Here is a 27,356-nt window from a genome sequence, read left to right as displayed (position 1 = left end):
ATGTTCAAGAGACTGCAGTGTCTGCAGAGTGGGAAACCACAGATACTGTGATAGTTCTCAAGAGAGGCTTACATTTCATATTTCCAGCTGGAACTTCACCTGCTGAACAGAGAGAAACTTTTGATTAAAAGAAATATATATTCTAGCCTTTCTCCTCACGATGAAAATATCCACGGACTCATGTAATTTCTGGAATTTGAATGAACAAACAGACAGAGTTTGAGGCCAACTGTGAGCCGCTTGTCTAAACCACCCCACTCGCACTCAATCTCTGGCTTTTAGCCGACAGAAATAAACGATGGCCTGTCAATCTCTTCCTTCAAGGAATGTCTCGGTGATGCAGCAGGACTTGGGTTTCAAACTATACATCTTACAACTCCAGATGTAAACTGTAGTCCAGAGGGTGTAACACGACATTCCTCAGGCCTAATGTGGAGGTATAGCAGCTCTCTCTACATGCCTGCTGCTTGGCTCGGACTTCAGCAGGGAAGCCCCTCTGCTGTCTCTCCCTTTGATACGAGTCAAAGACTGGGCAGTCTGCCGGAAGACAATTGCCAAAGAAAGGAAATGAGAAAGCCTGGAGCAGACAGTGGAAGTCTACCAGGGATAGGAGAGAGGAGAAAGACTGACTTAGTCCTCTAAAAGCTCCCAGTGATTAAAATAGAAAGAAAGGGGCCACAAACGAGGGGCTGAAATTCTGCAGCTCTCTGATGTTGGGCCAAAGGAGTGTGCATACATGCATGTGTTTACATGCAAGACAAAGTAGGTGGGATGTTTAAATCCATACTTCACATAAAGTAACACATACTGTACATGTAGTGAGTGCCTCTGTGCAGAATTTTTTTACATTTGTGTATCCATTTGTGCCATATTGTGCCTGTGGGTGTGCTTGGGTGTGTGATAAAGCCTGCTTGAAGGGTGTGTGTGTGTGTGTGTATGTGTGTGTGTGTGTGTGTGTGAGGGAGAGAAGAAACTCTGAAAAGCCTCGAGGGGGATTTCCTCTGAAAGGGAAAGCTTTTCTCCTCCCCCTCTCAAACAATCTCTTCTTCCCTCCCTACCTCCTTCTCTCTCTCTCTCACTCTCTCTCTCTCTATCTCTCTCACCCCCAACTTGCTCTAAACACTCGGAGTAGCCAGAGAAGCGAAAGAGAAGTGAAAGAGGAGTTAGAGGATCAACAGGCAGCTGGACAATTTGCTGTTTTCTGTTCCACACACACTCAGACTTGGGAAAAGTCTGTGAAGAATGGACATGACTTTGGTCGGTTTTCCATCAAGACTACTCACTGTCATGTGGATGTACTTCAACCGATGGCAGATCCTCTGTTGTTGATGCACTAAACATGGCAAGTCCGTCAGCCCAGAGCCCAGGGAGGCTGTCTGGAGAGAATAATCAGGACCAAAAATGAAAAAACTTTCAACCTGATAGAGGAAAACATTTTTTGCAAAGATGGTAATGTAACATCTACTGTAACTTTTTTCCTGTGTGTCATTCTTGTCTGTTGTTATTCTCTGGTTTAAGAGTTAAAGTGCTCCACTGACCCAGTAAGTGAAAGCGTGAGCCTCTGGTTTGGATAAGTGACTTTGTTTCTCTCTGTGGCTTTGTCAGTTATGTGTCTGAAATGTTTTATGCTGCCTAGTTTACACACTCAGAAAAACAAAAGGCTAATGTATTTCATATGTAGCATTTTTCACTTGCGTGATACTGTGCACAGTAATGACACACATTCTTTTGTTCTCTTTTTATGAGACCTTATCTTTACGACATACAAAGAGAACACAAAGCTAATGTTACTGCAGACTACAAACCTTTTTGTCATCCTGAGCACGGTTGGTGGGACTGTTTCACATCAGCAGTCCACAGCATCTCAAGCTCTTTAAGAGTGTGCACACTGACAAAGAGAGAGTGACAGAGAGAGGCACATTGTCTTTTGTTTAGCTTCTTTAAGTCCTTTGATTAAGGATTTAATTGATGCGGATGGCACACATACTTGAGTGAGTGGAGAGTGTTTTTTGGTGTATAAATTATTTGACTATTTTGCATGAACACATAATGGAATTCTCCAGTTCTGCTTTTTTTTTACAACTAGGGAGGACTTATCTAATCCTAGTCACAACAGAAACTAATTAATGACAACATGGGAACATTTTAGACTTAGACGACGGGTTTCTGAGTGGATGAGGCTTCTTTGAACTTGTACTTAGAGGATTTGCTGTTGTGATAATGGTTAAATAAATGCAGATAAAGGTGAAAATGATGAAGGTTTTGCACTCCCAAAGACTGTCTAGAAGCTAGACTGTCTTAAAGCTATAAACTATATTAATTATATGTCCACAACATTCAGTTTTACCTTTCTTCTTTATATGGGTAGCCATAACATCTGTCCAAGCACGCCAGATAAATTATAGCTTTACAGGGAGCAGGAAGGAAGGATGTTTAAAGAAGTCCCGATTTGGCGGCTCATCATGGCCACCACTGTACTTTGTCCTTCTTTCACATGTACCACGGCACTTATTTGACCAAGTTTTACAGCACCAACTGTTTGTTTTAGTTATTGCATGACTGATGTTGTCCTCCATGATCACCCTCCCACTAACAGTCATGAGCCTGCAGAGTCTAAATCATTAGATTACTGTACCTTGCGTAACCAGGAGTTTCTATCTTGGGTAAACACTCAACAATTAAACAGAATCCAGAGCTGTGCCTCTGCAAATTTGCATGTGGTTACTGTGTGACAATGGCAACCAAGAGTCACTCATTTACCAGCAAGGTCAAGCATGCTCTTCTTAAGGCCTAACAACAGTATGTTTTTCATGCAGTGCACAGTAAACATGGCATTCTGATGCTGCACTGATAGTATTTGCAGTGTTGGTGTCTGTTGAAGTATTCAAAGTTTATTCAAAGTTAATGCAAATCATTAAAACATGTGTGAGAGCTACTCTTGTGTTTTGGATTTGCTGTGTTGTTCAGAGTTGGCTTAGAAAGTTTTTTCTGTGATTGATCCGAAACCGTCATTTGCAAAGTTTACTGAAGAACTGAATGATGATAGATTTAGCTTTTACGAGGCAAAACATATATTTTAGATGACACTTTTCTTAATTCATAAGAAGGAGGAGACAGAAGTTTTAAAACCTGCATTCATTGATTTTAAGCCACTTGGGGGAAGCAAACAGTGAACAAAACATTGACATATGACCTTGTAAAGTATATGTGGCTTTTCCAACAGACACAGATCAAAATATTAGCATTCATTTGAAGTCCTGTTTCTATCCACCTGACAAATGTAAGTCCAACAGTCTCTCTTCTTTAAGTTTTATTTTGGATTTTTTTTTTTCTAGCAGTTAAATGCTCCACTATGTTCACTAGCCAGCTGCTGTCTTTGTCTGTCAGCTGTTTGTGCTGCAGGGAGAGGTAGCTTTCACAGAGCTTTTTCCCTTAAATCATTTGCCTGCTGCTGCTGCTGCTGCTGGAAACGACACTGATGAGAGCGGTGAGAGTGAACCAAAACAGTAAAGTTGCTGGCAGAAAAACCAAAACAAGAGCTGGAGGACACTAAAACATTCCATAGAGCTGAGGAGAACTGCAGCATTGGGCGATAATGTTCAGTAGGTTCATCACAACAAGCGATGCCTTTGACATACGGTACATGTTGCCATTTGATCCATCATTAATATGAAAATATTGATTATAGCAGCTTTCGTCTGGAGATAACTGACATAGACTTCCTCAGAATATTACTGTAGATACCTACTCCGTTTCAGGTCATTCAGATATAAGTCACAGTTTGTTGAGTATGCACAGCTAAAGTATGAAGGCATATACTGTACCTTAATCGATTAACAACCCGAAACACTATGGACACGCTGAGTGAGTGTATCCAGATTTTGATTGGCTGACCTGGCTTCACCAGGGTCACAGCTGTGTCTCGCTCTCTCTCTCTCAACAGCCATGAGACAGTCGTCAGTAGCTCCCTCCCCTGCCAGTAACAAGTCATCACATCTTTACAATACTATCATCTGTGCTCCCTTTGGCAGACAAATAATACTTCCTGCCCACTGCTGCACTTGATTTCGCCAAATTCCTACCGAGGCAGAGACAGAGAAAATCTATACAGTACTATAGGTATGATTCATAGCGAAAATATGCATAATTGCAGACAACTGCCTTGTGCAACTGCATGATTTATTTCTATTTTGCTTCAATCAGCAAGAGTCTGAGAGTTGTCATGGAGCTGTGAACGATATTTTCAGTGTGTTTATTATCTCTGTATCACAAAAGTGGGTCAAACTCAAGGGAGGCTCGGCAGTGTATGTTCAAAGCAGAGTCATTGCCAAGTGCTTGGGGGAAATGTGCAGCTATAGGTTCTGTGTGAGTCAGTTTTCAGCGTGCATTGTCTCTAGAAAAACAGTTACTGCAACATTGTCATTTTCTCCCCAGACTGTGAAAGTTTCTGCTGTAGTGGCATCCTCTGGTAAGGTGACAGTTGTATTATAGCTAGCTCTGTGGTCATGACACAGCCATAAGAATATGTTGCTGCTTGCTTAAATTTGAAACCAGCTGAATAACTTCAATTAAATCTGTGGAGCAGAGTGTGAGGTGGCATCCTGTTTGACAGAAATACATTTGCTGAAGGATTAAACCTCCCAGTTTCATAGTAGGGTTTAGTTATGGGTTAAAAGACTGCCTAACCATGTTTGGCATTGTGCACTTGTTTGGACTTCCATAAAACTTTGCACAGCTCAAGAACGAAGAGCAGGAGATGTCAGTACACTCCTTATAAACACACTCACATGCTGACAAATAAACACATTCCTTGTATCAGGGCTTAATGGATTTCATAAGCTCCCCCTTTACTCATATTATTAATCTTTTTCAATTTCTTGGCCATTTTGAAATTGTGGGTTGAACTATGGAAACTATTAAGGTGTGTTTGCAGATTCCACTAACAAAACATTTAGAGTTTTGTCCCTGATAATTTGCCAGAATGAAAGCTTTGGGAAAAAAGCTGAGATCCAGAAGACTGTTTTTTCAGGTTACATGGGAGTGGTTCAATAAGAAATCAGCTCTAATACACTTCTCATCTTTTGGGATAGTCTCCCTTGATATTTAGTCTTTTTGCCTGAGCCCATTACAAACTCTATGTTATAGCAGCTCATCGGGAACCTGTCTGATTCTGTGGTACCATTAAAAAATATACGCTGAGCTGGCATGAGAGGAAAGGAGAAAACCAACCCTCTCATTCCATGTTTCACAGCATCCACACGGTGGTATCCTTAGATCAGAGAAGGATGCAAGCATAGTTTCAGAGCTCTGTTTTTAAATGTTATATTTCATAACATGTGGTTACCAAGAAGACTATCTGACTCAGTGTTTTCGATTTCAAAAGAGATGACAGCTGCGACTAGTTCATTGTCCTAGAGAATAGTAAGAGACAGATATTTTCAGCATGCCTGTCAACAGTGGTGTTGTTCTTACTTCCAAGCTTAAGTTAGATGGTCACTGTTCATTATTCAGGATTCAGGGTCAATTAATGAGTAACTTGTGAAATCCAGTCTCAGCTCACCCACATATAAACTGTTTTTAATTCTTGGACTTTGAGAGATATGAGGAAAAAGGCCAAGCCAGAAATCTGACACACTATTTATGTGGCCTCCTCACTTTACAAACATACTTTCAGTTCTTCAGGACTACAAAACGAATGAATGAATGAATAAAAGGAACCCTGCCAGATTAAAGGGCTGTTAGCAAACTCACACTCTGTTTACTTCTGGCAGGAGTGACTTTAGAGAAATGATGTGGGAGTTTTGTCTTATAGGGCCCTTTTTACTGGTTGAAAAGGTTTTAAGATGGCTTAGCTGAATGAAGTGCCCCTCTGCTGAGTTTAACAAGAGTGGATCGCACACAAAGACAACACTGTCTCATCGCCAAACAGAAGATACCGACTCTGTAAGGAGGAAAGAGTAGAGGAGGAGGGGGAGTTTCTGAGAAGTTATATGTTTATATGATTATGACTAGAACTATAACTACGGCTATGACTGTTATCATGACTATGATTATGATTGCTCCAAGTCTCAACATCTTGCCAATTCTTGGATTATGTGTGAGTTCAGTGATAGTTTTGTATAATCTTCAAACACATTTATTGTGCCTTTTTTTAAACCTCAAAAGAAGAGAAACATAAGATTTGCATATAGATGTGATTTTCTTGACAGTTGGTATACCTTTGATCTTATTTTTCAAAGTTGTTTTATTTACTGTCTGTTTAGGAAAGAAAACATGATTAGGTGTCATATCCCATCAGCACTCTGTGTCCACACTGTGATTAGCTGTTGGTATGACTGAGTTGCTGGTGTGTGATACGCAGCTCTTGGACATATCTGCATGTCCAAACATGCAGAATTCAGGGACTATTCAGCATTTACTGGCAGGTCTTACCTAAACTGTCACTTCTGGTTATGGTTTGTTTGTAGCCCGGAGGTGGGAGTGACAGTCCATTTCTTAACAGGATTTCAGAAAAATGTGATGACCAGTCAAGAAAGAGACATCAACACATCCTTTCAGCATGTCACATTACGAGCTGTGTCCATTTATGTTGAAGTTAATCTTCTTTACAATCACACTGTGGTCAGCTTACCTTCCTTAATCTTTTGACCCTTTGTGGCTGATGGAAGATACACACTGTGCATTACACACCTTGACAGCTTGTTTATACTGGCTATCTGGGTTCTGACTTTCTTGGACCAAAGCCTGAGGCAGTGTAGAGAAACATGCAATTACCTGCTTAATACTCAACACTGCAAAAACTCCCAGGGGGCCTAAAGGGTAGACAAGACAAAGAGAGAGTGAACTATTACAACAAATGCCTGTTGTTCACACCAGCATGTCAATTCGGGATAAACAATGATCTTTGTTGGAGACTGAAGCTCTTTTGGAGATAAATCACAGGCTACACTGGACAATAGTGGGCAGAGAGGGAATCCCCCCTCTGGTCTTGAATGTGTACAGGCGGCTGTGGAATGTGGTCATCAGCTGGACGTTGATCAAACCCCTCCATCTTTGCGGGCCAAGATAAAGGTTCAAGATTTAAGTTCGATTGAATGCGCCTCACTGGCCGTTTGCGGGGGGTAAACACTGTGTGAAAGAGAAGTAGCAAGTTTGCTTCTGTCAACAAAAGGAAACTAGATACTGCACAGTGATATACTGCACTGTAAAAAATTGTGTTATCAATAGATGTAGGGAACTGATTGTGTCTGGTTGCTCACTTGAGACTGAAAAAAAATGCTGTTAGCTGTAAGTTTTTGTAGTGGGAGGAACTGTTAAAAATACAAAAGAGCCAGACAAAACAGCAGAGAAACTTAAGAACAGCACTGGAGTTTAATGGGACACAGCAGACTTACTTCCAAGCAGACTTTGAATGAGGGTCACAGCTGACTGGCCAACAGTGTAGAGGACTCATTTGACTGTGGGCATGTGGATAAAAAAGAGTAGAAGTAGACTATTTTCTTACAACCTTTAGCAACACAGTCACTAGAAATATATGAAATCCAGAAACATTAATGTGTTTAGATGGTACAGTATAGGACTTTAATGGTGTTGCTCTAAAACAGCTGCATTAATTTGTAAATGCAGGTGAATAAACTCACCCATTTCAACTGTAATGGTGCTCCTTTGATAGGCTGCTTTTAAAGGTGCAGTGTTTAGAATTTAGTTGGATCTAGTGGAACTGGAATTAAATATAATATTCATAAGTATTTTTTCATTAATGTATAATCACCTGAAAATAAGTATTGTTGTGTTTTTGTTACCTTGGAATGAGCCCATATATCTACATACGGTGTGAGCCCGCCATGCTGCACCACCAGGTTTCTACAGCAGCCCAGAACAGACAAACCAAAGACTGGCTCTAGAGAGGGCCTTTCGGATTTTTTACAAGTTTTGTGGCCACTGTAGGTTCTCCTACATGCTTGGAGGAGTATTCAATTTGTTGCAATCTGCAATGTCACCATTAGATGCAACTAAATCTTACACACTGGCCCTTTAATTAGTGTTGCACTTTCTGTAGCTTAATAGCTACATAGATGATTAATATTTAAGGCCTTTACAATAGTTTTTTAAAAATTTCAGCTATATCTTGCACTGATACTCATTAAATGGGTTCTCCATCCTTGATTTCGGTCAAAGGGAGACTGCATGAAAAGACCAGGAAACTCCAGCATACATCTGAGAATGTCAGGCATATTCATGACATTTATAGAATATGCATTGCACTTTTTCACTTGGTGTACAACCTTTCAGCCCCACTGAGTGCCCAGACAGACACATTATTGCTGCTATGAACTGGGAGAGCTGTGGTATCAGGAGGGAAACCAAAAGATATTTTGAAAAAAGTTAAGGCCGTGGGAATCAATAATGATCTGTAAAAGATGCAGGATAGTCAGAGAAATCATATTGACATATTGACAAGAGAAGCTGGAGTAACTGAGTAGTACATAAAGGGTCTAGGATTTAGCCCTGTTTCCTACACATAATTTCTTTACTATTTTAGCAGTGTTTTCCATGTTTTTTTTAATGTACCAGTGGCAGATGTTGAATGCTTGCATGCTCTCCACTCAGTGCGTCACATGCATACTCTCTATTGTCCAGAAAGGTTGTGTTCCATGGTCGATATACTTCTGGATATGTACTTTTTCAGATCCAAAATTGCTTTCTTACTGAATCGTGCAAGCACTCATCTAGCACATCTTTAAACCAGTTTGCTTATGGGCATAGTATCAGTTTCCTTTGATTATGATGAATATGATGTTATCATGATTTTTAACATGTTTATGATTTAACTGAATAATTTCAGATACAAAATCATTCTACCTTTCAGGACAACATTTTTGCTTTGTCTCAGAGGAAGCCATGCCGAACCTTTCATAGTTCAGGCCTGTTTGGCATGTTGTCTGGCAGTTTGTCAGATGTAATGAGATACAGAAGAACTCACAACATTGGCAGCCACCCTCCCTACCCTCAGTACACTTGGCTGGCCAGCCAGTCTGAACTGAATCCAGCTGAACTATGCTTAGTAAATCTCAAGAGGGTCTCACTTATATGAATATCACTAGCCAAACCACCCACAGAGAGGAGTTTCAGTCAGGGGGGAAAGTCTCATGCTTTCAACTTCCTTTGTTTTTAGAAGAATTTTACTCAAGCATAAACTTTTGTCATTTCAGCCAAAAAGAGGTTTTAACCTCAACTCAACAGAGATGCAAATGAGTTTTGGGGTAATGGTATGGCAACAATTAATGAAGATTTCAGTTTAACCTAGTATTAAATGTTTGATTTTAAGTTAGGCTGCATAAGTGTGGACACTCTTTAATAAATCTTTGGAATCAATGAAATCTGTACATCTACATGAGTAATCGAGCACATGCCAAACTGTACTTTCATTGTACTAAAAGTTACAAGCTGGGAAACTGAATTTCTCCGCCCACTACAGTAACTTCACAGAGCTGTGTTTTATTAGATATGACCTCAGGTTTACCGTAAGTTTTGAGAAATACAGTAGAACTCAAAGTTGAATGTCTGTAGTCAGCCTAAAACAGCTGTGATCCATTACCATTCAAGAGCCAGCCTCGAAGGTATTTTGTTCCCCATTTCCTAATCTATTGTGACAGATGTGCACAATCAGAAAAAGGAAGCATTCTTTTCTACTGAGGACATTCAATGTCTACAAGAGATACAAAGACTCAGTGTAAGTGGTCAAATATTGATCTTGATTTACATCCAGCATCCCATATCAATCACTGCTGATTAAAGTTTATTAATAAAGCTTATTTAACACACACGCACATACAGATACTTTTAAAACTCAGCTAACTTTAAAATCAAAAGCTAAACTGAATAATTTAATGCTTTAATGAATAATCCAGTGAATCATGAACTACAATTGAAACTTTATGACCTTTGCCATAAAGTTTGGGACCTTTGTTACCAGTGTTTCATGGCTGTCCAAGGTCCTCACACAAGCATCAGTCTCCCACAGTAATAGTCCCAGTGCTAACCAGTGTGAGGTCTTTGAAGCTGCTGCACTTGTGTTTACCCTGGGCCAGTCTCTGGTCTTGGTTAGGCCATCAAGCTAAATGAGGAAGGGGCTAAAAACAGATTCCTTTGTGGGGTTGGGAGATTAACACAGCAGGGTACTGTGAACTGATTGTATGAATAGCATGCCTGCTGCGGCAAGCAGCTAAGACCTGCCCAGATCCAAAATAAGTGTCAAGTCCTGAATTTCAACTGCCAGTATGTTATGCCTTTTCTTTTCTTTACAAAGAAACATTTATTTGACAGTGCTGTCTGTGAATAAATAATTGTACACTTCAAATATGTCATACAGGTGATAAGTATGTGAATAAATAATTGTACTTATCAAATGTGTCATACAGGTGATAAATGGGGAAACAAATCATAATAAGAAGGACTGTGCACCTCTATCCATCACCAGTCAAGATGGAGATATTAAATACCTTTGCATAGAGGTTTCAGAGAGAGAGATAAACCAATGACTGCATCTGAATTATGGTAACTTTGGTGATTCCTTAAATGGCAAAATTTTCATTTGTCCAATACTTTCGTTTATGAAATTGTACTTTGTGGTAAACATGGTAAACATTATTCATCCTAAGAGTCAGCATGTTGTCATTGTGAGTATGTTAGCATGCAGACGTTAGCATTTAGCTCAAAACACATCTATGTCTAAGTACAGCCTCACAGAGACGCTAGCATGGCTGTAGACTCTCATTTTTGTTCTTCATTACTTTAACAAAGGTACAAACTTTGCCATTATTTTTTATACTTCCATAGATTATATGGGACATATAGCACAATCAAATCAGTGTTCTACATGTCATTAAAATGCTTGGCTGTTTTACTAATCTTTGTTGACAATCCTCACTAGCTTGCAAGTGCTATTTCACTAGAAATTCTTTAAAGATGGCCCCTTTTCATCTGAATGGCTTCCGTGTGTTTTCTTGGACTTCACTCATGGCACAGCTGGTGCTAGGAGCTTATCCAAGGACTCTGAGCACTCAAATGGTTTCCAAAAGCAGATTTTTTTACATTCAGTAAACAGCAGCACCAAGTGTGCCTCATGACAGAAAATTGTGTCATTTTCTTTATGGGACCATACGTAGCTTTGTCTGTTCTCTTTTTCATGTCAGTTCAAATAAGATCAGACACTGACCCTGGTCTGTTACAAATATACTAGCTTAAATGAAGTGTATCCTGGCCATATATGAAACAAGTTGTGCATTCTTAGGCAGGACATACTTAATCATCTCCAGATACAGTTCAAAAATGCTTTTGATTAGTCTCACTCAAACATACCTCTCTTGATCCTCTACAGTTTTCAGTTTACCTCAAAGTCCTATGTTGAGTCGATAGATTTTGGTAAATATGATCTTTTGCGGCAGGTTTAGTATCCGTAATGATGGTGTACCATAAGAATTCACTGATCCAAAAGTGCACTCATGCAGAAATGTATATCATTTTTTCCTTTTGTTCCTGACTCTGAAAACAGAAGATGCTTTGAAGGATTCCAAACCAGGACAGCCAGGGATAAAACAGGCCAAGACAAATACCTGTCCCGTCATTTTGCATTTGCAGAGCATTTATTCTCAACATGTCGTGGGCCTTCTTTAAATAAATCAGTGTTATAACAAGTCAAGCCCAAACAGACATTTACCTCTAAAATTTATGGGCCACATTATATACACACAGTAGATACAGGGTGCTAATTTTCACACACATATGTGAAAACCATGGTTGATCATCAATGAAACACCAAGACCAAAATTAATAAGGGTAGAATAGGTAAACATAAACATAAAAAGCAGGGCATGATGGACCCTTTGGGGGGTATGTGGTATGATTCCATAGCCACTAAAAATAGTAATTTTTATTTTGCCTAAATTAAATATTTTATTGTTGATTAACCTGGGTTGAAAGATCAACACAATTCTGATTTGAAAATAATGTGCAGCTCACACATGTCCTTCTCTATTAAGGCTTCTGTATCTGATACAGATACAGAAGCCTTCATTGAAGTCACAGCAGCTATATTTTGTAATAATTTGTAATTCTAGTTTTAGGATGATTTTTTACAGAAGTCACAAAACTAATTCTACAAAAAAAAAAGATTTCTTTCTCAGTTTGTAATTAAGTAAACCTGAATCATATACGTGTAGTTTCCATTGATTTATTGTCTTGGTGCTGGTATTCTTGAGATGGCTCCTGAACAAAAGTTAAACCAGAGTCTGACAGTGAGTGTAATATCCACCAAGACTGCACAAACCTCATCTCACCGACCTCTGTTTCTTTATGTCCTCAAGAACCCAGAATCTCTGGACTCATCCATCCAGAGTGCCCTCTCGGCTCTCTTCCCACCTTTTGAGGCCACGGCACCTGTCGTCCTCAGCCAGCTGTTTCGCACCATTGAGGAACGTTACCACGGTGATGCATTGCAGTGTCTCCTGGACTTCCTCATCCCCTCCAAACACCTGCTGGAGAGTGTCCAACAGGCTGCTTGTGTGAGTATCAATACTCACACACTTGGTCCTTCTCACTCTTGAGGATTATTGCATCTACACACATCTTTTAAAATTCTATAAGATGTACCATTACAAACAGCAAATCACTCTGACTTTTACTGTATTTCAGAAATGTATTGCAATTTGTTATTCAGTTAGATTTGGCAGCTGCTCTCTGAGGGAGCTCTCAAAGAAAGGATTCTGCTTTGAGAACAAACCGATCAGCATATTAAACAGATTAGTTATAAAATGCAGAATTCAAAGATTGTTGTAAATATACATGAACATTAGATCTTTGCATAGTTAACAATACCAAAAGCTATAATACATAAGAAAGAGGAGGCTGCAGTGGTAATAGTGAGAGCTGTTAGATTAATAAAGGATACCCCGCAAAATTGATGATACTTAATACTTGATTATACTTGCTGATGTATAATGCAACCATTCCTTACATTCTATAACTGATTTTTACATAAAATCATAATGAATTAATAAGCTACTTATTTGAACATTGTGACGGTACATGGTTGTATGTAGTTAGTTGTACATATGTTTTAAAGTATACTGGTAATAAATAAAATCTAACATTATATTCTAACAAACAGTCTACTGTAGATGCCTTAGTTTATAAAATAGGAAGCTAAAAAACTACATAGAAATATTAAGAGTGTATTAATCACAGCAAATTAGAACAGAGCTACACTCAAACTGTGCTCTTGTGTTTCCAGGCTGGATACTCTGACGTGGTTTTCCGCCATGAGGGCTGGCCTCTATGTCTCCATGACAAAACCGTCATCCAGTTAGCACCCGTGAACCCTTTGCTGCTACGTCCTGGAGACTTCTATCTACAGGTGGAACCTTTTGGCGACCAAGCGGCTCGGATTGTTCTGAAAAGCCTTCTGGAAGAGGGATGTCGACAAACGGAGGAGACCCCCATCCCTGAGACTTCCTACCCCTGCATCTTCACTGATGACTGGCTGCAGGACATCAACGAAGGACGCCATGGAACTCCTCTGTCACAATGCTTGCTTTGCACTGAACAAGGAGTAATCAAGTTGCCCTGGGCCAAAATTGCCATCCCAGAGTTTTTGGACAAGCCTAAGGTCATGCCCACTTATCAGGAAGCTCCTCCTGAGCCAAAGCAGATCTCAGTTCCCTCCCATTATAACTCGTCCACCCTCCCATTGGAGACAATGATTCTTCCTTCAAAAGACAGGATGTCAGCATCTTTGAGACCTGCGGACTGTTCCTCCAAACTTGTCAAAGTGGACTGTGAAAAACGAATCCTCAGACCAGGCCCCAAACCTTTAATCAAACCTGTGGGTTGGGTTTCACCTAATACCTGGGACAGTCGTAACTATCCAGAGATTGAGGGTGATTATGTTGACCTGGTGGATATCGCTAAAGGAAAGGAGTTTGTGGGTAAATGTGATGGCCACCCAAACCCACCCAAATCAGTTTTGTTCAAACCTGTCAGACCACCTCCACCTGTACCACTTGGGAATAGTTTTTTCTGTGACCGCACTCTTCAGTATACAGAGGAACCTTGTACACCATGCAGCCAGAGAAAGTTGGGGCTTGAGCCAACTGATCAAGACTTGAAGTGCAGGTATAGAGACTCTTACCTGGCAGCACTGACAAACCCAGTCACCTTTGAGAAGGGGAGGGTAGACCTCCTGACTGCCCTAGAGGAGGTCGGCATTCGTGAAGAGGGAGAGTTAAGACCTAAGGGTACATTTGAAGCTCAAAAAGATGAACTTGGAAAATGTTGTAACCACTGTAAAGAACCTATGACAAGTCATGAGCTCTGCCAATACAGACATTGCTGTAAACCAGCACCAGGAAACTTTACATCTCACCTCAAAGACCCTCCCACAAGTTCTGAATCAGAAGACATTATGAGGGAATCACCCATGGTTTTCAAATCAACCCCTGGCTTGAGCTATAGTCATAAAGTTCAGACAAAGCTCATTTCACACCAGTTAGGGCACAATCCAGTATCAGATAAATTTCTGGAGACCTGTGATAGCGACATGAGAGCACATCAGAAGGTGGACGTGGTGAAACCATCAGGGAAGCACAAAGTTAAGCTTAGGTCTCTGTCTACTGTGTCAGAGACTTCTAAAGGGAGTCCACTTCTCTATAAACTCAGTAACAGGAGCCACAGTGATATTTGTCCTGAGACAATTAGCAGCATAATGCAGTGTAAGAAAGCCGAACTGTTGGATCAGGTGACTCCAAAGGTGGAAAGAAGGAAGTCCCCTAAAAAAGGTAAGCAGAGGCAGCAAGTAATAACGCTGAACATTCAGACTTTTTTGATACAGTCTTTCATTCTCTGTCGAATATTTCCTGTTAACTCCCACTTACACACACAAAGTTTGTCCATTATTATTATTATTGCACACGCAGCCATTTATCATGAAGTGTTTCTCAATGCTCAAAGGGCCACTGAAAATTCACGCCAAATAGACTGATTGAAACTCAACCATGACCTTGCGTGCTTCAGAGAATGTGCTCCACTAAGGGTCACAGTTCATAAAGGCTCTTTAGAATGAAGGTTCTCAGGGCAAAGATCAGACTTGAGAATGATGTTCCTCAAGGGATTCTCCCACTGCGGTCTGGGATCTTTGGCAGTATGGCTGCAGTCACGTCATTCATTATCAAGGGAGTGAACGGAAATAGCGTGCTGCACCCCAATGAAAGGGAGGTCCTGAACTCGCTGGAGAGTAAAAAGAAAGAGCAGAGCATTCCTCTAATGTAGAAAGACATAACATGCAAGAAGGAGGTTTCTGTGTCCCCTGCACCCACTGGCATGCACCCTCATGCCCTCAGAAGGGCATGCTGAGATCTTGACTGAAGACATGCTTGTCATGGACTATTAAAGTGGCAAAGAGAGAGAGCACAGGCGAGGCTTTGTTGGCTCTAAGGAGAGGCCAATTAGGATGTCTGAAATCAAAGCCAGGCTTAGTAGCCAGGCCTCTGCAGTGTTTTGTTACAGAGACCATGTCCAATGTTTAAAGGCTGTCTGTACACAGCTGTGTGGGGTAGGTTTATGTTGACAGACAGCTATTAAGACTTATGGCTGAAGAGCTGAATAATTACTATTAGCATAAAAAGACAGAGGTTGCTGGATAGAATACAAAGTTGTTGGTTTATAGGAAATCTGCCTTAGAAGAATGTTCTCAATAAACAATCTGGATTAAAAATAGTTATGAGAAAGTATGAGATTTTAATTCATAAAGTTTTTTCTTGTTTTGGTGGGGAAACTATTATGTTTGTGTTTACTGACAGACTCCCAGATAAGCAGGAGTGAAACTCCCTTCACCACAGATGGACCAGACTCCCGTCTACAGAACTCAAAGATAGACAAGCTATCATCTCAACTTTCTTCTACCACTTCTGACACTCCTCAGTCTCCACAAGCCCAGGAATCTAGATTCAAAAGCATCAGTGGTCTGCTTGACCTGGGCATCATTTGTTTACCAGGTAATTTTCACTAATGAGTCTGACATCTGCTTTAAGTTAAGAATCGATTCTTAACAACATGATTCTATCTTGCAAAAAAGTCTGTGCATTCACCTCACTCTTTTGTCACTGCATAAAAATTGATGTTACACTGACAGCTTTTTTAAAAATTAAAAAGTGACCATGTGACCTTAAGTATTCACCTGTGACCTCAGTAACTCCCATGGGACATTTAGATGTGAATGATCAAATGTTAAATTATCTGTGACTCCCAACAAGTCACTAGACCTGTGAAGTGTTTTGGATTATTGTCCGAAGGTCTTCAAGACCAAACATCAAATACAAACAATTATATCTTACTACCTTTTTCTCTTTTTTCTGACTTGCCCACCTCCAGGCAGCAGGGACAGGACAGGTAGGGCTGTGGTAGAGGTACATGGTGACAGGAAAGAGTGGACGTCCCCTCCTGTATCAGCCCAGAATCTCTGCGAGTTACTGCTCTACCTACACACTATACCCAGGTACTGCAAACACTGCCTTAGTCATCTTTGTGTTAAAAAAGACCAATACCTGTAAATGAGTCTGAATCATATTTGGAGGAAGGCTTGACCCATGTCCAGTGTGGAGTGGTGATCTCGTCAGTTTCTCAGGGGAGGAAAGCTGTAGTTGTTGGCTTAGTGTGCAGTTCCATTTGTTGTGGTATGAAATAAGAAGTATGGCCACAAGGGGGCAGTAGAACACAATTTTTAAAATGTATTTCCTGTAGTCAGCATGCTTTCACTGGCATCCAGACTGAGTGATCCCTGATGGCTCATCCCTTGAATAGTAACTGTTTTACAACTAAATAAAACATATAGATTTTATGCATAATCACAACCTTATGAACTGAATTGTTTTCTTGATATGTAGTGCTTTAAGATCAGCTGGCAGTAACATTGACCTGTGCTGACCTTTTGCAAAAACTGTGTCATTCCTCACTCTCAATGGTCTACTAGCAGTAACACTTCAACAGTGTTATTTGTTTACACAGGGTTTATTGGAGTCTTTGAAGTTCAAACAGCTATTCTACCAGATAGCGTGGCCTTCCTCTGTCCCCCAGTAAAAAGCCATACCACAACAGTCTCTAGCCAGGCTGGCTGCCAACTGTCTGGTATGCAGTGCCTTGCTAGAATTAGCAGCCATGTCTGATGTAGGCTCACACAACGGTAATCCAAGAAGAGGCCATTAAGAGGGGTGTGTGAAAGCGTCAAAGTGTTGAATGGGATGTGTGAAGAAGAAAGTGTGTTTGTGTGGATGTCAGAGAGAGATAAAAAGATAAATAGAGATTTGAGAAGCAGAATAAGTAAAGCACTAAAAGCCTTTATCACATAAAGACCATTGTGATGAAGTGAACATGTTCTAATGTGCTCTGTCATGACTCAACGTTGTGGTAGGAAAGATGTTCGAGAGCTGGGAATGACTTTGGTGATCAATGCCAGGAAGAAGACTCCTCCGCCTCACCTCTACAAAGCTCTGCTGATGGCTCAGGTTGAAACAACAAACCTGCATACACATGTCAGAGAGAACAATGAACTAGAACCCTCATCTAACATCACACACAGATACAAACACACACACACACACACACTCACTTATGTCATCAGAATCTGATATATGCCAAAATGTCATCATTCTTTGATTCCTAGATGAAGAAAGAGAATGCCAGGATTAGCCAGTATGTCTGAATATGTGAAACACAAACACTGAATGACATGAGAGTTAATACCAAATTTGTACAAGTTTCTGATTTGCTAGCAGTGAAGAAATGCACTAGGGGGAGCAATCCCCTTTTCTAGCAAGTCATAATTATATCTTTTAAATAGAGAGAGGGGTTAATGCAGGTTAAGAGTACATCTGATGTTTTACCATTGCAAAATGAATCTCATATTTAAATTCTCAGAGCAAATAGTGATACTTATGTTGAATCTAAACACAGTCAGCCCTGGTTTTGTCTTTAACTTATTGACTCTCTGCTACAGGAACAAGCTCTCCATGCTGTTCACAGTGTTGTGATGCTGGTGGATAAAGACACGTGTCCACGCCCAGAGAAACAGCCTGGGTTGCAGGTGAGAAATGAACACTCTTTGTCATTTTGTTCTCATTTCACACTATAGATTCCTCTTTGTCTGACCATGTATTTTTCTTTGTCTACAAGATGGACATGGTGACCTCTATGAAAGCCCTCAACAAGACAGTGGAAGCTTCCCAGCTGACCTCTGACCTGGGGGGGACCTTCTCTTACAGCCATACAGACTGGCTGCAGTTCCATCAGGTACTGAATATTCACTCTGTATTTACAGAACCGCTGCAGCTGTGTTTTCACATTTCACAATCGCTTTGGAGTTTCCCGTAGATTCAGAGGAGACTGCTGTTCAACCACAGTTCACTTGATTCATTATACACTAACCTAAACAAAAACATTCACATCTTTGTTGTTTTTCAATGCCACATTGAGTTTTGGTCTTTGAACTTAGGGTGGGAGAGTATGGTCACAAGGGGAAAGAGTTATCTGAATTTAGATTATATTATAAATTACTGACTGTTAAGGGAGGCAGATATTTTATATTGGTCATGCAACATTAATCAGTACACAGTTCCTTACTGGAACAGGCTCATTATGTACTCCTCCTCATTTTTTGCATTCACTTTGTTTTTTAACCAAATGTTGGCTAGGTGACATAAAATATTTTCAGTATTTCAACACAATTCAGTTGAATGGGCAAATGACAAGTGGTTGTATGTATAGAACCAGTCAAACGTTTGAACACACCTTCCATGCAACTTTTGACTGCTACTGTATACATATACATATACATATATATAAAGTATCCAAAAAGCCAGGTTCCCCTCTGAGTTTTTCCATAATTGACTGACTGGTCGTTAGACAGCTTACCAGTTAAGGTTCAAGGTATACATTTTTTAAAACTAAATGTAATATTTTAAAACCCAATTTCATTAGTTAACCTAAAGGAAGGAGTCTGACTCCAGCGCTAAAGCTCCAAAATGCACATTAGAGGGTCATCGGTTGATTAAAGGGAAAATCAGTGATTCTAATCCAACACACTTTTTGTCCAATTCAGCGAATATTTCCTCACGGTCCACTAACTGTCTGTTCTGTGTGTGCGCTGAAAGAAAAATCCAGTGTTCATACACAGAACTGGCTCTGTAATTGGGCAGGTAAACACATAAACACAGTGGCTCAGAACCAGCCACACAACACTACTCCAGTAAATCTGCAACAGGGTGTGTTCATGCTCATGCAAAGAACAGGGAGAAGTCATCAGAGCAGCTGTCTGTGTGAGGACATGACAGTCTCCCGTCTCCAGCACCCGTTGAATAATCAGGGAGGGCTGGTGAACTGGAGAGAGAGAGAGGCCGTGGCCAATTCACATAGAAAATGTTTTCTCATGGAACAGATACGCTTCCATTTTATTAAACATATCAATCCACACTGAATCCGAGAGAGTCTCATGGAAACCCCTGCGTTTTTTTACGCTCAGAGTCTGTTTCTGTTGCATTTAGTGAAGAGTGATCTGAGCAGGCAGCTGTTTAAATCACACAAATATCTTGCTACATGTGTTTTCAACTTATTAACTGAATCAATTAATCAATAAATACAAACACTGTCAATTTCTTCTCATGGAACCGACATGTAAACTATTTTGGTTCAGTAAATTTCAGTCAGCCTGGTGAAGGCAGTTTGTCCGGCCGCTGTCCTCTCAGCTCCCGAGGAGCTGCAGCTGACAGACGGCTGCTTCTATGGACAGAGATGCTGAAGGTTGAGTGAGAAGTGGGGAGGCTGCAGAGAGAGGGATTGTGTGGATGGACTGTTGTGCAAGACAAAAAATTTTCCACTCGTGATAATGTGTGATAAGAGCAGAAGTGACTCTATGGCAGATGTCCTGGATTCTGTCATATTTCTCTTTTGGCAGAGCTTCTGAAGGAGCACGAAGGGAGGGTGTATTAGTCTGAGTGTTTAGTCCAAATCTGAACAACCTTTCTTCAGAACAACTGACTCCACTTTTAACTGGAACTGGAAGCATGACGTACATGAAATTGTTCTGCCACAGAAATTATGCTTTCTGGTTTTTTTCCTATAGTAGTATTTTGTTTGTGAATTACTGAACAATGTCACATCTCTGGGTCCCTAAAAAGTAAAACAAACAAAAAAAATATTTTTACATGATTCTTCAATTTAACTGGCCATCACTCTCAGACATATGCAATCTGTGACATGTGGGTATAGGAATAACACTACACTTGTAAATTAATAAAAAGCACTTGTAAAATTAATAGGGGCATCACCTCCATTGATTAATCAATTAATAATTAATGAGTTAATTAGTTAGGAGGAAAACTAATTAAATTAAACAAATCAGTCTTATACTTTACCTGAAAGTCATAAATTCTGAATGCACTGACCTCCATCTCTGTCGTAAAGGAATACACAAATACAATGACTTGGTGATAAGTCAAGATATTTATTGAACTACCAAGGTACAGAGATGAATGGGAACACTAAGCATATATACGTACATACAACTAGAATGAATGGATGCATGACTGAATGGGTAAATTCAATAAACAAGTTATTGCTGACAGAATGAATGAATGAATGAATGAATGTTATCAAAAACAAGTCAAAACGTAATGAGGGGCAATTAACTCTAAGTAAAGCCAATTCTGGTCTTGTTGCATTCAGTGGCAGGCTGCAGAGTTTGGAGCTCTGAGTAATCAAAAGAGTCCTTGGAAAAGTCTTTTTAAAAAATTGGAGATTACAAAATAATATATATTCAAATGGCAAACACTGTGGGATGGCTAATGGTACTTGGCTTGTGGATTTAGGTTTTAAGTCTTTTCAGTCTTTCTTCTTAGTGACAGTTTTATTTTTCTAGAGCTCTCAGAGAAAAATGAAAAAGACAGGCCATCACAGCTGGCCAGGCTGAGAGAAAAACACAGAAGACACCACAGCAGCTGTCAGCGAGAAAGTAAAAAACAGGACACGTCAAAACCTAGTATGTGGCTGGACCGTGTATGGTCAGTGTGTGAAATTGTAGCCAATTTGTTACAGGGATAGTCAGTGCAGTGTCTATAATGTGAATTCCTGATATTAAATGTTCATCTTCAATTTTCTGTAGTGGTCTCAGTAATATTTTCTGATAAATTGTACTGAAGTAGCATATCAAATGAGATGGTTAAGCAATGTTTGAGTCAAAAAAAAAGGTTATAATTGCAGTTGGAAGAACAATACTTTCCACTCATATCTTGGGATGTTTGATTTGAAAGAACACTTATTTTAATTGTAATTAAAACTACTCTAATTACCTATATGTTAACTCCCTCTGCTCTTTCATCTGTTTCACTTTGTGGATGTCTCTTGTTTTTCACTCTGAGTGTGTCCAGTGGTGCTTTAACTCTGCAGGGGTGGGGGGTATTTTAGTTCATAATAAAAGGAGCATTATTTGTGGTCAATTGACCCACTCAACCTCTCTCTGGCCTTATGAACCTAAACCTTTTTCAGAGACTTCAAGACTTTTTCTTTTGCTAATTTGTGTTTTTTGGGTAGCATTTTTGATATACACTCCAGATATTACACGTTTTTCTTCAAAACATAGAATAAGAAAGATCTATGCTCCTCACCACGGGCGTTATGTTTTAAAATGGGGGAGAAAACTTGGAAAGGCACACAATTGGCAGGCAGTCTGGGGCTCCTCCCTCAGAAAAAAAAACAAAGAACAAAAACAACTGTAATTTTAAACAAATGTCCTGCATTTCTACACAACCTAACATCATGGATTAAGTCAAGAAACAGCCACCTGCACTAGTCTAGATTAGTTAGATTGAGGGTGCTACGAAAACCAAGAATGCATCAAGAACAGTTTATAATTGGGTGGATCAGGACAGGAAGTGATTATTAGAAGAATGGGTATTTCATATTTAAAATTATACATATGAAAACATTATGTAGCCTAAAATGGTAGTAGGTTGCAGGCTACTAGGCCATCCAAGGACAAACAATTTATATAAATGAAATAGCCTTAAAACACATCACAATATGATTTGGATAATTAAAACCTGGTTAAACAATGTTAAACCTGAGGGTTGCTATTCTCAATACTCACAAGGCCATCTTCAAAGTCTAACAACTACAACAAAGTACAGACAATTTGGATGAATGAAATGGTCTCACAACTAACCTAAAAACCCATTATTTGGAATCGCGAGAAAGTTTCAGAGTGACAGAGACACAGAGCGTCCCCGTAACCATAGTAACTCACTCTGACTCCTGCTTGCATGCGCATGGCACAAGGGGAGAGGGAGAGATGCTGTGCTGCTGCCAGAAGAGCCACTGACTGAGATTACTCTGAGCAGCATGCATGGGAATACATTACAGTATAATAAGTTTGTGTATATTTCTTGCTGAATATCTCGCTGCTGCACAGTGCTGCTGTTGTGCTGTGCTGCTCTGTCTTTTCTGTCTGTGCTCTGTCAGTGCCCTCTTTTCACGCCACAGAGTTATCAGTTATGACAAAAAGTGTGAAAAGTGTGAATTGTGTCAGTCTCACTTCAAATATTCATATAAAAATTCACTTCAAATAAAGGGGAAATAATTTTATTCCTGTCGACAATCTGAAAATTACATGCTTGCAAATCACAAACACATCATGAAAACCAGTGAGAAAACACTTAGAAATTGTAATATTGATTAACCAAATACAATACAGAATAAATAAACCTTAATTTTCTAATCTGTAATTAAATCTATTAAGATCTAATGTAATTAAATCTATTAATTAATCTATAATTCTAGCAATTGAACCATAGATAAATAATGCACTTACACTGGTTAATATCAAACAAATTGAATGCAATACTATAGAAAGTTGTTACCAAAATGGTCAGAGATTTTGACCTTCCTATAACTTCAGGATAAATAGTTCTGAGCACAGCACAGATTAACATTGGTTAGACAATAGCGGAAGATATGTATTTTTACACATTTTAGCAGGCATTCTCAAACAATTTTATACAATCATTGTGAGTTAAAAGAGAGAAAAAAGAGGACACACTCAGAAAGGAATGTGGGCTTCTCAAAATTTATGACTCTACAGCTGGGAAGAAAGTTCGTCCAGGTTGATGCAGTCTGTATCTGAAAAGAAAACAAAGTCGTTAACTCCCAGAAAGGCCCATTTTCTCTTTGTTACTGGGTACCCTCTGTGATATGAACTGGGTTTTTAGTTCTGTTCCATGACTTTCCTGATACCTTCATCCCTTGAGGTCAGAGGACAATGTGTTTGTGCTCTTGTATCCACACAGACTGTTAGACCAAAAAGAAAGAAATCAAAAAGAAAGAATCATAATATTTTTGAAAGATTTTTAACATCCTCTTATATTCCTGGGTTTGTCCCCTTCATGGGCATATCTTGACATTTTAAGGGGTAAAAATCATATCAAACCAAATATATTGGGAAGCACTGATGTAGAAACCGATGGTGGAAACACTCCCGAGGATTGCCTTCATGTAGTAGTTATGTGTCTACAGAGCAGACAGGCTAAGATGAACAACAAATTCTCAGGGTGTCCTTGTAGCCATCAGGTCCAGGACATTGTCCAGCAGCCCACAGCTAATAAACACAAATCTATAATCTGCTCTCCAATATTAAGTTCGGGGCTTCATTATGTATCATGTCTGTGTTCACCTCCACTATGAAATTATTTCATTTCAGAGACTGGTTTCTTTCATGACTGACCTGCGAGAGGCAGACAGTTTGCTGCAGAAGGCCATCAAGAAAGTGGATGGCAGTAAAAGTTTGGACACTGCCCAGGTAAAATGCACAAGTTCATCCTGTGATGTGATGTAATTAGAGCACATTTTTTTAATGTGGTCATTAATGTTGACTTTGCTTGTGCTGTGACTGCCACAGGAAGTACAGCTATGCATTCATGAACAGAGAGCTTCAATGAAAGAGGTGCTGGAGGACGCTCGACTGGTTACTCTGCAGAGAGAAGGAGGGGCTGTACTGGCCAGGATGAGGAGAGAAGAGTTTAGATTTCCACAGTCTGAAGACTACAGGTATCAGATAATAATGAATGAATCATGATGTCTCTAAAGAAAATATCTACTTATCTCATTTCATCTGCGTTGTATCTTAAACTAAAAAACTTGTTTTAAAGACTTTCTTAAGATATAACAACTTAATATCTTAAATAAAATGCTCAAAACAGATGGATCTGTTTCTCGGCTCCACATTTTTAATTCATAGTCAAAATGTTCCAAAAAAAATCACACAACTGTATTTAGATATTAATTAATGCAAAATTAACTTCTGTCTGCATGTTAATGTTTCAGTATCAGTGTTTGTTGTCTCCCTGCAGAGATGCTCTGGAGTCAGTGACAAGTCTGTATAATCAAGTGGAGGAGAAGCTCCACATGCTGGTGATGAGATCCAATGAGTCACTGCAGCAACTGGAGTTCGTCTTCAGGCTCAGAGAGATGGAGGCCAAAATCAGCACGGTACTACCAGTTTTTTCAGGCTGTATAAAATACCTTCATTACGTGTTGGAACATCTGTAATTCATTAATGTGATGTAATGTTTAGAAAAAAAAGATATGTAGGGTAATTTTGTGCTCACCATTTGCCAAGCTATAAACTGACATTATACACTGCGTCTTGCAGGCTGGGACATGGTTCAATACAGAAGGCGAACAGAGACTGAAGGACTCTTACACAAAAGACGACACCCTGGTGTGCACTGAAAAGGCTTTGCAGGAATTTGATCTGTTTCTCGCTCAGTCTAAGGTATTGCACAAATGTAACAAGGATTTAAGAATAAGAAAAGTTACCCTTATTAGGTTGTTAAATATGACTGAACAAAGCTAAACCAAACAAATTCATTGTGTGTTTTTCCTTCTATGCCAACATTTTTCTCTTCTTCTCTTGAAAATATTTAAATGACTGCACTGATAACGGTAAATGGTAGATTATAACTTACAGAGAGGAGGAGGAAAGAAATACAAGTTCAATTTGACATCTTAACATTTATCACAGGAGAAACAACAGTACGCCTTGACCCTAGTGATGGAAGCAGAGAGGATTCTGGGCACTAGTGACTCCAGTCCTGCAACAGATATTTTTCGGACTCTTGTCAGCACTTTCAAGTCCAATATGGATGACTTTATGTTGCGGGCAGAACAGAGGTACAAAGAACTGGACACACTGGTGCATGTGTACCGCTTTTGTGATCAGGTTTGTGTTTTGTCATTGCTCCATGTTATTTTCCCCATTTCTAACTGAAGTCTCTTTCTTCCTTACTCTTTGTCTACATAAATTCACTTTTCTTTCTGTGACTCCAGGCATCTTCCATGGCCAAGGAATGCAGTCATTTTTTGGAGCAGGTAGAGCTGGGGTGTTACTCGGCTCAGGCCCATCTAAGCACACTCCAGATGTATGAGGAGAGATTAGGTGGCGAATTCTCCACCTCGCGCTTCCAGACTCTGAAAGTTAAAGCCTGTGCTCTGAGATCAGGGGCCTCGGGGGTGATTAGTGTGTGGAATGCAGCCTGGGTCCAGTGCCAAGAAGTCAGGCAGCGTATTGAGGAGATGCAGAAGAACAAGTGCCAAGATAAGAGCCAGAACCAGCAGACCACAGTTGCAACCACTCAAGGGAAAGCTGGAGGAATGGAGAAGAAGGAGGACAGAAGGGAAGTGGGGGACGCTGAGTGCTCCCTGACCCAACAGCCAATTTCTCATAAGGAGGTAGTCACTGTCTCGGAAAGCACAAGTGAAAGTACCACTGTTGCATGTTTCAACCACCATTTAAAACTTGACTTGAAAGGGAATGAGAAAGGAGAATCCAAAGTGCTGCAGTTACCTGAAGCACCTGTTAAAATCGGAAAAATTACTCCTACTTTTCCACAAAAAAGTCATCCAGAAACCAAACTGAGGCCAAGAGAGCACCACAGTGAGGCAGATCTGACGAGCAGAGACTCAGTTGAAGGGGGCAATGATTTTCCATCGCACCAACCCTTAGGTCGGTCCCTAAGTGAAGGATCACATGTGACCTCTCATTTGACATTTGCCTCTGACTTTTCACCTTTGAATGAAAGACACAAACACTGTCAGAGCAGGACACAGCCACTGAAACAAAATCTGCAGTCTATCCAAAATTGGCCCACTTCCAATGATGAGAGTTTACACTCAGGACACTTGAGCTGCAAGTCAAAAAGAGACAGTAATGAAGAGGAGGGTGGTTCCAATAAAGGATGCATTGTTTCCACCCAGAACCCTAAAGATTTAAGGACCCCAGAGACATTACTCAGTTCAACAGAAAACAATGGCATCAATGTTTTGTAAGTAACGCCCCCTCCCTCATTTGTAATCTAAAGCTCAGTTAGATTCTGCAACTTATTGCAACTTATATCATATAATCACTAATGGCACAATAGTTCACCAATTCAATAATAATGTCATAAAAGCAAATACTTTGTTACTCACAGATAAATTATTTACAACTGATCATGAACATGAGCTCACCTAGGTTTTGATTTGAGCTTTAATAAATATATATATGGAACAGGAAACTGCAGAGAATCATGGAGGAGCTGCTGTCCACAGAGAGGGAGTATGTGAAGGCTCTGGGTTATGTTCGAGAGCACTACTTCCCTGAGCTGGAGAGGGGCGACGTCCCTCAGGACCTCAGGGGCCAGAGGGGGATCATCTTCGGTAACTTAGAGAAACTCCACGACTTCCACCGCCATCATTTCCTGAATGAGTTGGAGGGCTGTCTAAACGAACCCTTCAGAGTGGGACGCTGCTTCCTACGACATGTAGGTGTTATTTTTGACAGAGTACAAAACTACTGAATATGAATTATAGTTTGCTCTGAAAGTGGGGTACATAATTTCCATTTTTGTTTAGAAAAAAATCAAACTTTTCAAACAATAATTAGGTTTTAATTTTAACTATAACATTTGATAACCTCTAATTAAACTCAAATCTAAATTAAAAGCACTGTAAATACCTGTATTTACTCTCAAACCTGTGTGATTGTTGTTTTCATGGCATAACCAGGTTTGGCAGTTGTGAGACAGTGTAATTTTAAGCAGTAGCCCATGGTTTCCCGTTCTGAACCAATATCCAATATTCCAGTGTAATATTTAAAGCCCTTCCAGATGTGTCAAGATGCCAAGGTACTGATGTAATTGAACTGGGAATAGTATGTCAGCTTACACAGAAGTGAACTTCTAAGATACACTGTGTAGTCTGCAAACTTACTAGAACAGTGTGAC

The 27,356-nt window shown here is 39.9% G+C and overlaps 1 protein-coding gene across 2 annotated transcripts in view; it reads left to right on the top strand.

The window, feature by feature from the left end:
• The first annotated feature begins 515 nt into the window (after positions 1 to 515).
• The window catches only part of quo (quattro), a 32,397-nt gene continuing 5,556 nt past the window's right edge, over positions 516 to 27,356 (top strand). Inside the window, exons 1-16 of one of the 2 annotated variants that reach the window (XM_067587870.1) lie at positions 516 to 762; positions 1,133 to 1,449; positions 12,366 to 12,563; positions 13,292 to 14,834; positions 15,855 to 16,049; positions 16,426 to 16,549; positions 17,462 to 17,555; positions 18,047 to 18,133; positions 18,223 to 18,339; positions 23,795 to 23,893; positions 23,993 to 24,141; positions 24,444 to 24,582; positions 24,746 to 24,868; positions 25,118 to 25,315; positions 25,423 to 26,417; positions 26,645 to 26,894. In XM_067587870.1, the coding sequence (XP_067443971.1) occupies positions 1,447 to 1,449; positions 12,366 to 12,563; positions 13,292 to 14,834; positions 15,855 to 16,049; positions 16,426 to 16,549; positions 17,462 to 17,555; positions 18,047 to 18,133; positions 18,223 to 18,339; positions 23,795 to 23,893; positions 23,993 to 24,141; positions 24,444 to 24,582; positions 24,746 to 24,868; positions 25,118 to 25,315; positions 25,423 to 26,417; positions 26,645 to 26,894 (4,314 nt within the window). In that variant the 5' untranslated portion in view covers positions 516 to 762; positions 1,133 to 1,446. Of the gene's footprint in view, positions 763 to 1,051; positions 1,450 to 12,365; positions 12,564 to 13,291; positions 14,835 to 15,854; positions 16,050 to 16,425; positions 16,550 to 17,461; positions 17,556 to 18,046; positions 18,134 to 18,222; positions 18,340 to 23,794; positions 23,894 to 23,992; positions 24,142 to 24,443; positions 24,583 to 24,745; positions 24,869 to 25,117; positions 25,316 to 25,422; positions 26,418 to 26,644; positions 26,895 to 27,356 lie in introns of those variants that run through there. The other variant, XM_067587869.1, reaches the window with a different exon arrangement.

This window comes from Thunnus thynnus, chromosome 4 (genome assembly GCF_963924715.1).
Source record: "Thunnus thynnus chromosome 4, fThuThy2.1, whole genome shotgun sequence".
NCBI lineage: Eukaryota > Metazoa > Chordata > Actinopteri > Scombriformes > Scombridae > Thunnus > Thunnus thynnus.
Note: the sequence above shows the minus strand (reverse complement) of the source record. Positions and strands in the feature narration are given on the sequence as shown.